Below are 15105 nucleotides of genomic sequence, written 5' to 3'. Positions count from 1 at the left end.
GAAAATACATTTATCACAAAAAAAAATAAATATTAATTTTAGTATATACAATTATATAATAAATATAGATTAAGAGTTTAAAATTATCATTAATAAATATTAATTTTTTTGAAAGTTATTTTCTCGAATTATTACTTGATATAAGTGAAATTAATTATTTACAATATTATGTAAAAAAATTAAATTATTATTAATTTTAATATTATGTCATAATTAATTTTCTATTTTTAGAGATTTTTAAAATTATTACATAATTTCTTTATTTTAACTATTTAAAATCTAGTTATGTCAAATATTTTTTTATTTAAAACATTTAGTTTTTTAACTACTTAAATAATATGTAAAATATTTAATTTTTTAAATTATTAATTATTTATTGAATTTAATTATCCATAAAATCATAATTTATACTAATATTACATAATTTCATTATTAATTTTGTAATATATTAAATTACTATTAATTTCAATATTATGTTATAATTATTTTTCTACTTTGAAGAAAAATTTTCAATTTATTACATAATTTCGTTAATAATTTAAAATCTAGTTATGATAAATATTTAGTTATTTAAATATTTAAATCATTTATAAAATATTTTAATTTTTTTATTATTTGAATTTTATATTTTAAAGCTATAACATATTATTAAATATTTGAAAAATACTTAATTTGATAATCCAGAAAAACAAAATTTAAATTGTTTGTACATAATTTTGTGATATATTTTGTAAAAATATAAATCTATATTTTTTGTTTTTAATAAATATTTTATAGTTATTATATAATTTTATTAGAATATTTAAATAATTCTTAAATTTTTTAATCCAAACTTTCTTTAATAGATATAGATAAAAAGTTGGGGAGAGGATAAGTAAGAATTAGAAATAATTTAGAAGAGAAACTCTCTACTAAACTAGAGAGAATTTTGGAGATAAAAGGAAATTAAAGAAAAATTAGAAGATAAATAAAAACTAGAGATAATTTTGGAGAAAATGGGGGATATTGGGGAGGTAATTTTGGAGAAATTTTAGGAAAAGAGATTATTTAGGTTATTAGTAAAGTGCACAATGTTTAAAAAATAACATAAAATTAAAAAAAATAAAAATTCAAAAGAAAATACAAAAAATTAAAAAAATAGATAAATAACTTATAGATAATACTGACATGAACATGAACATAACAATTTTAATGTATATAGATATAATAGTTTAGTTCTTTCAACCTTATCCGTATAAATCCCAAGTATGTCGTTACGCGTTGACGTGGAACTGTTTCAGTTTTTCTCCCCACAGCCAACGTTAACTCTTTCTGTCCTATATGACCTGTCATCTCCAACAACAGTGGGCCCTTGTACCAGACTGACGTGGCATATCATAAACTTGGTCCACATCCTCCGGTTCCTTCTTTTTTTTCACCGCTCAGGACATACTACTTTGCAATCCTCTGCAGTTCTACTAGTATAACTTGCCTAACCAGACCACGTAGCGTATCACGATTTGTACAGTACCCTCCATTAACCACCGAGTACTAAATTGTACAGGTTGCGTTGGTCACACAGACCGTTGGTTTTTAGTTTGTTCTCCAGGGAAAACGGAGAAGGGGGCATCAGCACTTCGGTCTTCAGCAGCAGCTTCAACTTGAAGCCATACTTTCGCCCTGCTAATTGTACAGCTTGAGGCCCCATCTGAGAACTAATCTCTCGCGCTGTAGATAGTTTTAAAAGGTATATTGTGATTCGTGACTAGAAACAAGCATCAAAGAACATGGTGAAGAAAAGTTTCCTGTGTTTTGTTCGTCCTCCTAGTGATTCTCGCTGTCGCTGGCGCCGGCAGTAGTCGGTTCATTACAGAGAGCTTGAGCTCTAATCTGGTTTCCGACGGAGTCGAAAATGCTCGAGTGCAATCTCCGGGCATCTTTCTCAAGATGCTCCGTGCATCCGAGACCTGTGAGCAGACATATGGGTTCCTCCCCTGTACCACTAATGTTGTTGGAAACCTCTTCCTCATCATTGTATACGGGTTCTTGATGTTCCATGGGGCGAGGTACCTCTCGGACGGAAGTGAGCTTCTGCTGTCAGTCCTTGGCCCTGGTATTATTGGTGGTCTTTTCCTTCCTATCCTCGGTGCTCTTCCTGATGCAATGCTCATCCTCGGTAAATATATTGATATTAATATGACTATCGGTTGGATTTGTATTTAGAAAATCTTGTCCAAAACTTAACTATCTACTGATTTTAACGTGAGAATTTTCTTTTTCTTTTTAAATTGGTTATCATTCTCGATTTTCCATCACCTTTTGTTAAATTGACATTGTTTCACTAAGATGGTGTAAAATTGTTTGCTCTCTAATGTACAGCTCTGTGAAGAGATGCATTTATTTTTTCTTTTTCATTCTGATTACATTTAGTTGCTGCAGCGACTTAGTCTCTTTCATAGGTCGTAGCATGAATAATGGCCTAAATTTGCCATTAGGATCGAACATCTCTGTAGGTTTTTGCTTGTACCTTATTTATTGGCTGCCTGCCTCAAGTTTGGCTCCATAAACTTAGTGACATCCGAATACTCCTTTTCTTTTTACTTACCCTTAGGCTGTGTTTGGTTTGAAGGAACAGGTAGGAAAAGGAATTCCCTACCTTTCCCTTCCAACCAAACATAGCTTTAGAGATTGCTTTGTGCACTTGTTTCTTTCTATTGTTCTAGTATGTTTAATATTTTGTAAACTTTCTTTGGGAGTTGTATATTTCTACTCCAGCGAATAATCCTTTTTTCTTTTCTGGTCAGTTGTATCAAAGAATCCTCTTGAGGTGTGTACTTGGACTGGCTTGTCTCTTGTTCATGCAGATATGCATACTCTAATGAGGTTTCTTACATTCCTTTTCTATAACGAATCCTAATATTAGGTTCAAGATTGGTTGATGTATTAAACTTGTCTGAAATTGTCAATCCGGGAGGATTTATCAGAACCTATTTCTTTCTCAGACTTGTAAATCCAAAAGAGAGACTATATGGCATTTGCATAAAGTCTAACTGATCACCATAGTCATCTTAAGTCTTGTCCCAACTCTCTCTGGTCTTCATTTTGGTCATCAGCATCATCGTCTAAGCTTTTTGTCCCAACTATATTTGGTTGGTTAAGTGAACCTGTTTTGCCATTCCATTCTGTTCAGTTCCATATCCACACTTTCTCTGTAAAATGATCTGAAGCAACTGATGTTGTACACACCTGCAATTCATAGTGTTCAAATTCATGATAATGCAAGTGGTACTCTTCATCAGTTAATTTTTTATTTTGTTCTTTTCTTTTAAGAGAACTATGCAACCGAAGATATTTAGTTGATATAAACAAACTGGGAAGAAAGGAGGGAAGACCTCCAGACAGAGAAGAAGCTTTTTAAGGATAGACTTACACCAATGCATAAAATAGGTAAGGATTTTTCACAAAGGCATCAGAAGTGGCAGAAGAAAACAACGAATGCCATTTTATTAGAAATGCAGGAGGCAGGTGGTGCAATTGTAGAATTTATGGTTAGTCAAAGAAGGTAAATCATGAATGTGACATTTGAGGGGTCTTTGAGAGGTAAAAGTTCCTCTAATGATTCATGCTATATAGATGTTGAAAAGATTCAGAAATGGATCTTGTGGGGCTCACTATGTGAATCTAAAACCTTGGGGAGGAAGGTGGGTCTTGACCGGTTGGCTATATAAATTGAAACCTTGGTTAGGAATTCTGGCAGGGTCTTTTATGCTCGTCTTCTCATACAAGAGTGGAGATTTTCATATTCTGAATTGACGAGGGTGGATTTGGCCCTCCAATGACATTGTGACACGTGGCATCTTGGAACAATTGGGTGACACCCGGAACCACTTAGGCGACAACTTACCTTAGCCAAGATGATGGTGTCCTGACCAGGCAACCTGGCACAGGCGCCGACCTAGCGACCTCGATCACAACTCAGGTCGACTAGAAGCACCTCGTCTAGGGCCGACCTGCAGCACCTCGTCACTGGCCGAAGTGATCTCGACTCAAGGAGCGACCTCACTCGAGGGCGTGCCTGCCTGACTGAGGTCCAGGTGGTGACCTGCGAGACGTGCTCACCGACAAATTCGGCATGCATATCCCAACATTCCCACGATCCTTGGAAGTTGGCCCACGTACCGAATGTTCCGGAGGGTGGTCAACGTGCATGGAAGTTGCCTCCGGGAATCTCAGACCACTTAGGCGACCTCTTGGAAATCTTGGATGTGGTGCGTGAAGCACACGCCAAACAATGCCTATATAAAGGCACCAACCCCAATGACATAGGGGGGCAAGTAAGCACATTCTAGCTCTCATATTTTTATGATTTTTTAGCTCGCGATTTACTACCAGTTTACTAACTTAAGCATCGGAGCGACCTCGCCGGATTAGCCACCTCGGGTCCTCTGACATTGATTCCTTGCAGGTCTCTAAAGAACTAAGAAGCTCAACAATCAATGCAGCTCGACCTAGTCAGCTCGGCATCCAGGTCCTCACCCAGCAAAATTCTCCACTTTGGCCTCTGAGTCATCGACCACTTGGAAGTAGACCGAATGACGAGGTACTTAGCCCAAAATTGATTCATCAATTGGTGCCGTCTATGGGAAACGCTACAAAAAGCTAAGTTCTCATCTTCTGAAAGGCTAAGTCTTCTTCTTCCAGAAAGCTAAGTTCTCACCTTTTAGAAACTAAAGCTCTCACTTTCTAGTTTCCATTTTTTATGAACTCAAAGACTAAGCAGGAAGTTGATGGCCAACAGACTAAGCAGCTCTGCCGACTTTATTTCAACTCGGATAAAGCCTCATTCGTCCTCTTCGCGAGGTACCCTCTACAAGATGATCTCTTTGTGGCTTCTGCGGGAGTTGGCAGCCAACGGACTGCACGAATGCCCCTACCGGTCGAGCCTTCCAAGGCTCCTGTGCGAGCTGGTGACTTAAAGTCAGTAGTGCTGCCCCCATAGGTCGAGCTCCTAGTAGCTTCTTGTAGGAGTGAGTGACCGGCGTCACTAATGAGGCTGATGTAGCGCAGTCGTAGCTCTAAAGTGCTGAGATGATAAAAGACCTCACCATCACATAAGACCCAGTCGCCTCTTCGGCATGGGCAAAATCAAGGGTAAGGAGAGTGGACTACGAGTTGCTCCCAGAGCCTAAGGGCTAAGGTGCCGGGCTGATAAAAGACCTCGGCACCACGTGGGACCCAGTCGCCTCTTTTGCATGGGTGAAATATAAAGCAGTTTGCATTCAACATGAGAAAACAAAGGAAAAGACTAGTTCGCTCTCAACACCATGATGGATGCAAACTTGATTTCTTCACAGCTGACCTCCACCTCGGTTGCAGGCTCCGCATCAAACTCACTGGCTAGGGCCAGCTCGAAGGACGCTGCGCTGAAGCCTACCTAGGTGGAGTGACCTGATAGAGAGGTCACACAGAATCCCCGCTTAAGGATGTCATGATGAGCTTCACTCTTGAGGTACTTAGCCGGATCGCAGAACCTCTTGATGGTCACATCCCTAATAAGGTAGATGTCCTCGGGGTACCTTCTCCACCTCTCATCGAGTAGATGAATTCGCTTTCGGGCCCCAAAAATAAAGATGGCTAGGTTTTGTACAAGGTTGCAAACACTTGGACTCTTCTGACCTGAGAAGCAAATTGGATCGACGCTTACGAGCTCATGAATTAGTTATCCCAGGCCAAAAGGAGCAATCTACTCCCTTTGCCGAGTTTCTTTCAACTTGGGAGTTGGGGGCAATTGATGAGAGCGGATTTGGCCCTCCAATGACATTGTGACATGTGGCATCTTAGAACAACTAGGTGACACCTAGAACCACTTAGGCGACAACTTACCTTAGCCAAGATGATGGTGTCCCGACTTGGCGACCTGGCTACCTGGCCCGACCTGGCACTATTGCCGACCTGGCAACCTGGCACTAACGCCGACCTAACGACCTCGACCACAACTCAGGTCGGCTAGAAGCACCTCATCCAGGGTTGACCTGCAACACCTTGTCACTGGCTGAAGTGACCTCGACGCAAGGAGCGACCTCCCTAGAGGGCGTGTTGGCTTGACTGAGGTCCAGGTGGCGATCTGTGAGACGTGCTCACCGATTCCTTGCAGGTCTCTAAAGAACTACGATGCTCAACAATCAATGCAGCTCGACACCTAGTCCACTCCCAGCTCGGCCTGGTCAACTCGGCATCTAGGTCCTCACCTAGCAAAATTCTCCACTTCGACCTCTGAGTCATTGGCCACTTGGAAGCAGACTGAATGACGAGGTACATAGCCCAAAATTGATTCATCATGAATCATCAATGAAAATTATTCAGTGTAATTGATTTACATTTGGGACATTGGGATCACTTTGTAAGGGGCCAAGTTGTGTTTTCTTCTCTCACTAAATCACACCAATCCAGAAACACCGGATTTGTTTTTTTTAAAGATTTTTTATCAGCTTATTTTTTTAATAATTTTGGAGAAGTTGTACCTCTAGGTCTTCATTCTTAGGTAGAAAAAATCCAGAAAAATGAACATACAACCCTAAGAAAGCATACGAGTCAAGCAGTAATTTCTAGAGATTTAATCCACCATGTGCCTACTAGTGGTAGCTGAGTGGCTTCATAAACTGAATAACTTAAGGGTTTGATCAGACCAGGTCAGGTTAGATCAGATGAAGCTCTAATACTAACTTGTAATTTTAGATGAAGAAAATAAAAAGACATAGGAGACAAACCCTAGAAGAAGTAGAAGAAGAGAAGAGAGGTTGAAGAAATTTGGTGCTGCCACCTTATGATCATCATCTAAGCCTTGTCCCAACCATATGGGGTTGGCTACATGAGTCCTGTCCAGTACCATATCCATTGTAAAATTGTGGGCCCTTAAATTAGTGTTAAACTGACCTAGAAATGGAACCTCTTTTCTATCTAGGAGGTAGTGGTTCACCCATCTGTGTCAAATGGCTCAACCCTTGATGTCATAAATTAAATAATAAAAATATAAAAATAGATAAATTACAGACCAAACAAAGGTGCGAAACAATTGCAGAAAAATTGGGCATACCTCTTATATTTATATATTCTTCATATTGAACAAAAATAAGTGTGATAAATAAGAACTATTGTTATTAATCGTGGAAATAGCCAAAATGCAAAAAAAAAAAAAAAACAAAAAACGTAAAAAGAAAGTTAATGTATAACCTGCGAACCGCTATGTCAAGAGTTCAGGGGTTCAACTAGCTCGGTCATTGGGTCATTGATTGAGTCAATGGATTTTACAATTAAGCGGTTTGGGGATGAAACAGACATAAAATATGGCTGGGTGATGGGTTGACTGGTTCAGCCACAGGTTGCAAACATTCCCTTAAATCATTTCTCACTACTTCAACCCATGTCCTTTTTGGCCTGCCCTAAGCTCTTCTAGCCCCTTCAACATGTAATAATTCACTTCTTCTTATTGGTGCTTGTAGATGGTCTTTCGAATAAGTTCATTTCTTATCCTATCCATTATAGCTTTCCCATTCATCCATTTCAATATTTGTGTTTCTTCCACATACTTATTCTTATTTATATCATTGAAAGAATACAAAATAAACTTGAATGAACAGATATACACTTATGCTTAATATGTAAAAACTCCTAATTTTCATCTTAACTTTCTCTAATGCAATGGTAATTATCTTTTTCATGTAATAGATCTAATTCTATTTAAGGTGTTATCAATGTTCTGAAAATTGTAATTGTAGAGAAAGTTGTGTAATATGAAGATAAGTTAAACATAAGACTGGGCTAATAAGAACTCTTATTAGCCGAACATCACTCTAACATTCTAACACTCCCTCTCAAGTTAAGCATGGATATCAATCATGTTTAGCTTGCCAAGTATGTCCCTGAACTTTGTTGATGCCAGCTCTTTTATTAATACATCTGCAATATGCATCTCTGATGGAGTATAAGGTACACAGAGTTCTCTTGAAATAATTCTCTCTCTGACAAAGTGTCAATCAATTTCAATATGTTTTGTCCTGTCATGCTGTACAGGATTGTTGGCAATGTTGATAGCAGTTTTATTATCACAATACAACTTGAGAGGATCCTTAGTCTTGATACCAAGCTCATTAAGGAGAGTTTTGAGCCATAAGAGTTCAGCAACCCCGTGTGCCATAGCCCGGTATTCTGCTTCTGCACTTGATCTAGCCACAACATTCTGCTTCTTACTGCGCCATGTGACTAGGTTTCCTTCCAAGAATGTGTTAGACAGTTTTGTATGCCCTTAGCTTCAATCAAAATGATGTACTTTACGAGTTTATTGTAAATGAATAAAAGTGCATATTTGATTCATGTTCCATTGGTATGTTTCTGTGTAATACCCTTAAACTGGACACTTAATGAGACTTGTGTTAGTTTAGAATGTTCACAGCCAGTGGGTCGGTTTGGGGAGACCTATCCTGACAAGGCTGACACTGTGGTGCCACCAAGTCGGTTGGGGTGGTTTGTATCAGCTACCGGGGTGAGACCCTAGGCACATACAGTGTGGGATTAATTGAATCTTTGAACTGGACCAGATTTCCAGTATTGTCCTGGACCTTGGAGATTGATGGGCAAAACTGGAAAATTACACCCGACCCCTAGACTCGATTATGATACTGCACTAGGTATCGGATTGGGTTGTCTTTGATATACCAATTAGTGAGATCCTTAGCGGGGGTCAAAACCTGGGTATGTTGGGACAGTCTGAGAATTCATCTGAGTGGGTGATCATAGTGACAGGATCAGTCCCTTTGTCGGACAAAGGTAATGATCGGGGATGTGCTCTCACTGATGGAAACCAAGACTGCCGACAGCCGATTTCAATCGTTGAGATTTGTTTTGCAAAATATATTTTATATGAGATATAAGAGTATATATATTATGCTTTCGAAATGTTTGCAAAAGCTTTTAATTCCCGGGATCCATACCTGAGAGAATGCAAAACTGTTCCTTGTAGCCGAGGGAGAGCTCCTCTCTTGTCGGGCAGTATATGATCATTATGGGCTGAGAGGTTAAGTGTAAGGCCATTGAGGATAATACCTGATGGGCTAATCTTGCATCTGCCCACAGTCCCTGGGTGTTACAAGGTGGCTTGGCCCAGGGACCACTTAGGGTAAGTGTTGGGCCCATAAAGCCCATCTGATGGGTTTCAGGGGGTGCACTGCCCATAACAGTGTATTCGGCCAGGCCTTGTAACAAAGGCTGGGCTGAACCCATGTGGCTGATGTGTAGATCAATGTTTGGGTCCCACGCCATACAAGGAAGCCCAACTGGGCAGCAGTTTGGAAGGCTTAATGAATACATAACCCTAAATGGGCCTCAAGCCCATTTCGAACTGGGCTAATTTGATTAGTTTTTAAGGGGCGAATTCTGAGATAAAATCAGCTGATAGGATTGGGCCCACACCCTATCCACTTAGAGAATCCAAGATCTAAATGAGATTTAGATTTGGAAACTTCCTAATTAGATTAGGAACTGGCTGATCTAATCTGCAGATAAGATAAAGATTATCCCTTACCCTAAAGGGACTTCTAATCCAGATATGATTTGGGTTAGCAATTCTTAATAGGATTAGGAACTGATCCCTTTAAGTCTATAAAAGGAAGAGGGGGCGGCAGCCTTTAGATATCCAAGAGACTCACTAGCAACAATCTTGTCTTTAGAGCTGAGATCACAGAAGAGAGAATTCTGCACCCTGCAAATACTCTCTAGCCGCCTCCTTGCAACCGTCGTCTATAGCAGTTCGATCTCCATTGCTTGGGAGAAATCAAGATCAGATCTTGATTCCAATCTTTTGGAGAAAAGATTGGTAGGAGTTGTATTCACTAGCCGCCCAGGTGATTCTTGGGAAGAATCAAGTTCTTAGGAAGGACACTGCTGATTCTGCTCCACCCTGCACTGTGCCATCTTCAATGGGAGCAGATTTTGGTTTCTACCTTGGGCGTGAACACCTCTGTTGAGAGACATTATTTCTCTGTATCAGGTATTATCTCTCTCTCCTCCTTTTGGTTCAGATCTGGTTCAGTTTATGGTTCAAGAATGATCATTGAAAATATGATTTTCTAAATGGGAATTCGATTCCCAGTTGAAGGGAAATAAAAATTTTTGAAATTCGCCCCCCCCTTTATTCCGTAATCTTGGGCGTCCATATGATGGGTTTTCTATCCCTTCAGAATGTACAGTAACATGAGGTTGATTTTCTGTCTCCAACAGACCCAGCCCAATCAGCATCAGTGTAGGCTTCAATTTCAAGTCTGCTGTTTTTTCTGAATAGAATTCCTTTCCCTGGGCAAGTCTTCAAGTATCTGAGGATTCTTTCCACTGCTCTTATATGAGGGGCCTTTGGTGAGTGCATGAATTGACTGACAACATGCACTGCATAGGCAATGTGTGGCCGAGTAAGGGATAAGTATATCAGTTTTCCTACCAATTTTTGGTACATTTCCTTATCACAGTATTCCTCACCCATTGATTCTTGTAATCCATGGCTTGGTTCTATTGGAGTGTCTGCTGGCTTGCACCCCATCATGCCTGTTTCCTCTAGGAGATCTCGCACATGCTTTTTTTGACATATGTAGATTCCTTCTCTTGATCTAGCAACTTCAATCCCAAGAAAGTATATCAGATTTCCCAGGTCTTTGATCTCAAATTTTGAAGCTAAGAACTCCTTCAGCCTCTTCATCTCTTTCACATCACTTCCAGTAATCACCATATCATCCACATATACAATGAGTGTTGTAAGTTTGTCTTCCTGTCTCCTTGTAAACTATGTATGATTTGCATTGCTCTGAGTGTACCCTACTTTCTTCATGGCCAAACAAAGTCTCTCAAACCATGCCTAGGCAGATTGCTTCAAACCATATAATGCTTTCCTTAGTTTACATACCTTCTTTCCAACATCATATCCAGGTGGGGGTTCCATGAATACCTCTTCATGAAGATCACCATTTAGGAAGGCATTCTTCACATCCAGCTGATGAAGTCCCCAAGAGAATTTTGTTGCTAGTGACAGTAGAACCCTGATTGTGTTGAGCTTTGCTACTGGGGCAAAGGTTTCCTTATAGTCAATTCCTTCCTTTTGTGTAAATCCCTTTGCCACAAGTCTGGCCTTGTACCTTTCAATTGACCCATCTTCCTTGTGTTTTACTGTGAATACCCACTTGCACCCAACAGTGCCTTTCCCCTCTGGCAGGTCCACCAATTCCCATGACCTTGCTTTCATTAGGGATTTCATCTCCTCATTCATGGCTTATTTCCACCTTGGATCAGATGCCACCTCTGAATACTTGGAAGGGATACATACAGATGAAAGAGCAGACACAAAGGAATGATAGGCAGGGGATAAGTGTGAGTAAGAAACATAATCAGCTATGGGATGCCGAGTGGTACAAGAGCGAACAAGCTTACGGAGAGCAATAGGAAGATCCAAATTTGAATTGAGTGAGTCGGAATTACCTTGGATTGCAGAGACAGATTAATCTGAGTTCAACTAGTTGCAATCATGAGGTTGAGGGGCCTTCTTTCTTCTACTGTATGTAAGTATCTCTTTCTCTTGTTTACTGGAACCTTCAGAAGCATCAGCCGAATCTGGAGAAGTGACTGGCACAGTGGGAGTCTCACTAGGTCGACCTAGAATGTTACAGCTAGTAGTAGTGGAAGGTGATGAAATGGGAACAAAAAAGAAGGGAGAATGAGAATCCTCTTCCATCCCACTACTCTCCCCCTGAAGAGGATTCTGAGAAGACTGGAAATAGGGTTGAGACTCAAAAAAGACTACATCTCTAGTGACATATTTTTTCTTGGAGACAGGATCATAACACCTATACCCCTTTTGCGTAGGAGAGTACCCTAAAAATATTCCCTTTGTAGCCTTAGGATCCAGCTTGATTTTCTTTGGATCCTTCACATGTATGAAGCATGTACAGCAAAAAACCTATGGGAGAAGAGGAAATTTTGGAAGAGTGGGACACAAAACAGAGAAAGGGGTCTTCATACCCAGTACCTTAGATGGCATCCGATTTATTAGGTATGATGCAGTGAGAACAGCTTGAGACCAATATTGCTTGGGCACATTGTGCTGGAAAAGAAGGGCTCGAGTTGTCTCCAATAGGTGCCTGCTCTTGCGCTTAGAAACCCCATTTTGCTGAAGGGTGTAAGCACATGATGATTGATGTAACATGCCTGCATCTTTTATGAATGAGTTCAGGGATCTTTCAAAGTATTCAGCTGCATTGTCTGAACGGAATTGTTTGATCTTTTTATCAAATTATGTTTCAACCATCTTGCACGGAACTTAATCACGTCCTTTTAACAGATAAATCCAAGTGCACCGCGAATAATGGTCAATAAAACTAATAAAGTAATGGAATCCATCAATGGAAACAATGGGAGAAGGACCTCAAACATCAGAATGAACCAAATCAAAAGGGGCTTGAATTTCATTACTAGAAATTGGATACATTGATCTGCATTGTTTTGACATTTGACACACATCACAATTTAAACTCTGACTCGGAATGCCCTTACATAATTCGGGAAACAACATTGCTAAAGAAGAAAAAGACAAATGACCTAGCCTAGCATGCCACAAGTGCAGCCTAGCTATTGACTCCACACTTTCCGGACTAGTAGTAGAAGCTTGCAAGGCTGAGCTGACATCTTCATCAAAATAGTAGAGGCCCCCATACTCATGACCACTCCCAATCGTTCTCCTCGTCAATCTATCCTGGAAGACATAATGAGAAGGAAAGAAAGTTATACTGCAATTCAAATTTTTTGTAAGCTTTGAAACAGATAACAGATTTGAGGTAAGACTAGGAACATGTAGGATTGATTTAAGAGAGAGATCCTTGCTTAGGTCAACCACCCCCTTTCTAGAGATGGTGGAGAGGGACCCATTAGCTACTCTCATCTTATCCTGGCTAGACAACAAATGATATATGGACAATAAGGAGGACATATGTGTCATATGGTCAGTGGCTCTAGAATCAATCACCCAAGAGGTAGAATTAATAGAACTAGTTGCACTAAATGCAGAGGTTGTACCTGATTTGGAAAGAGAGGTGGAAGCTAAAGAATTGTTCTTCAGACGGGCTAATGCCCAGCTGAGAACCTCTACCTCACTAGCCATGAAGCCGAAGTACTTGGTCCAGAGGAGTCGGCAGCCTGCCTTGCGGTGGAAGAGGACATTGTCTGAGTACTCTGTGAGTTGTCACTACTGTTGTTGGCGGCAAGATTCTCATTTGCTGTGTGGCCCTTATGTTGCCTTTTGTCCTTTCTCAGAGCAGCTGGCTTCAGATGAGGGTACAAGACCCAACATTTCTCCTTTGTGTGTTTCTCGCCACCACGATGGGTACACTTGAGGGACTTCTTGTCTGAAAATCTATTCCCCTTAGTGGAGACTAAGGCTGAATGTCTTCCAGGTAGTTCTATTGACTGTGTCTGGGAGTCAACTTGCATCTCCTTTCTCCTTACTTCTTCATTCCTCACCAGGTAGTAGACATGGTGAAGCTCAGGTAATTCATCTCTCCCTAGAATCTGTGACCTTATACCTTCATATACAGGGTCAAGACCTGCCAGAAACTTGAAGGCTCTGACCTCCTCAATCTACTTGTCATGCCTCCCCTTATCATTGGCATTTTCCCAATCCAAAATCAAGTGGTGGTCAAGCTCTTCCCAGAGGCCTTCTAGTGTTGCAAAGTAGGTTTCCACGGACATGTTTCCTTGCCTTAGGGCTGCAATGTCTTGGTTCAACCTGTAGATTCTAGCATTGTTCTTTTTCTGGCCATATGTCTTGGATACTTTCTCTCAAATTTTAGCAGCTGTAGGGAAGTGATGAACAGTTCTGGCCACCCTAGGAGTCATAGAGGCCAACAACCAAGACATGACTGTGGCATTTTCCTTGCGCCACACGGTGTATTCAGGACTGCCAATTTCTGGTTGTTTCTTGTCTCCATCCAAATAGCCAATGAGTTCACGAGAGGTAATGAACAGCATTGCAGAGACGGACCACTCTTTGAAGTTATACTCATCCAGTAGCACACTTGTAATATGCTAGCTGTGCAGATTAGGGTTTTCCAGGTTTGAGGACCTTGTGACAGGTCTGTTATCTCTAGAGGAAACTTCACTGGATAGTGAGGACATCCTGACTTCAGTCCAAGAGTTGTTCACAGTACTATAGGTGGTTCTGTTAAGGACTGGCCAAAGTGGTCACTGTGTTCACAATACTGGTAGAAGTGTTCACGGTTTGGGTATAGTAGCAAGTAAAGGTCTGTAACTGAACCAGTTCATAGTGCTGGTAAAAGTTTAAGGCTGCAACTGTGTGATGCAGAAGTTGCCGCAGCTCTGGTAAAAAGTAAAGGTCTGTAACTGAACCAGTTCAGTCCAAGAGTAGGGCTGATAACCGACCTGAAGAAAATCTGTAACTGAAGTTGCCGCAGTTCTATAAGAGTCTTGCTGATGCACCGAGACTGCAACTGTAGAAGCTGATGCACCGAAACTGCAACTGTAGAAGAAGCTAAGTCTTTACCACTTGTTCTGCACAAGTCTTGCTGGAGCACGAAGCTGCAACTGTAGAGGAAGTTCTCCCCCTCTCGGCTAGTGCTACGACTGCTGAATCAGCCCTCAACCAGGTCTGTCTTATACAGACCTCTCTTAGTAGCCCAATAGCTACTACTTGCTGGAAATAATCTAGTACTTCTAGGTCTTACTTCCCTTGAGTCCTACAACCAAGAGAAACCGTAGGTTTGAACTTGCTTTACTCTCTTACACTCCTAGGTCTTTACTGCAGCAACCCAGAAAAGGTAGAGAGAAGATGAAAAGACAGCAAGAGAAGAGAGTGCACCTGCTGAAACCAGGAAGGAGCTAATGCTCTGATACCATGTAATCTGAAGAGCTATACTTGAAGTAGCAAGGAGGAGAAGAGAACCACAGAATTGAAGAGAATGTCAAACTGTACTAGGCAGTCGACCAGTCTTTTATTTATAGATGAATATAGTACAAGGTACAAGAAATTACTGGGATGCCCCTGATTAGTGATGGGACACCCAGATGACTTAAATCATTAAA

At 40.5% G+C, this 15105-nt stretch overlaps 1 protein-coding gene across 1 annotated transcript in view; it reads left to right on the top strand.

Moving 5' to 3' along the window:
- Positions 1 to 1559: 1559 nt before the first annotated feature.
- The window catches only part of LOC148873837 (sodium/calcium exchanger NCL-like), a 56099-nt gene continuing 42553 nt past the window's right edge, over positions 1560 to 15105 (top strand). Inside the window, exon 1 of the mRNA XM_088948111.1 lies at positions 1560 to 2155. Within this exon, the coding sequence (XP_088804237.1) occupies positions 1927 to 2155 (229 nt within the window). The 5' untranslated portion in view covers positions 1560 to 1926. The remainder of the gene's footprint in view (positions 2156 to 15105) is intronic.

The sequence above is a fragment of the Nelumbo lutea genome, chromosome 1 (assembly GCF_056320005.1).
Source record: "Nelumbo lutea isolate HS-2025 chromosome 1, American lotus-T2T, whole genome shotgun sequence".
Taxonomy (NCBI): domain Eukaryota; kingdom Viridiplantae; phylum Streptophyta; class Magnoliopsida; order Proteales; family Nelumbonaceae; genus Nelumbo; species Nelumbo lutea.
Note: the sequence above shows the minus strand (reverse complement) of the source record. Positions and strands in the feature narration are given on the sequence as shown.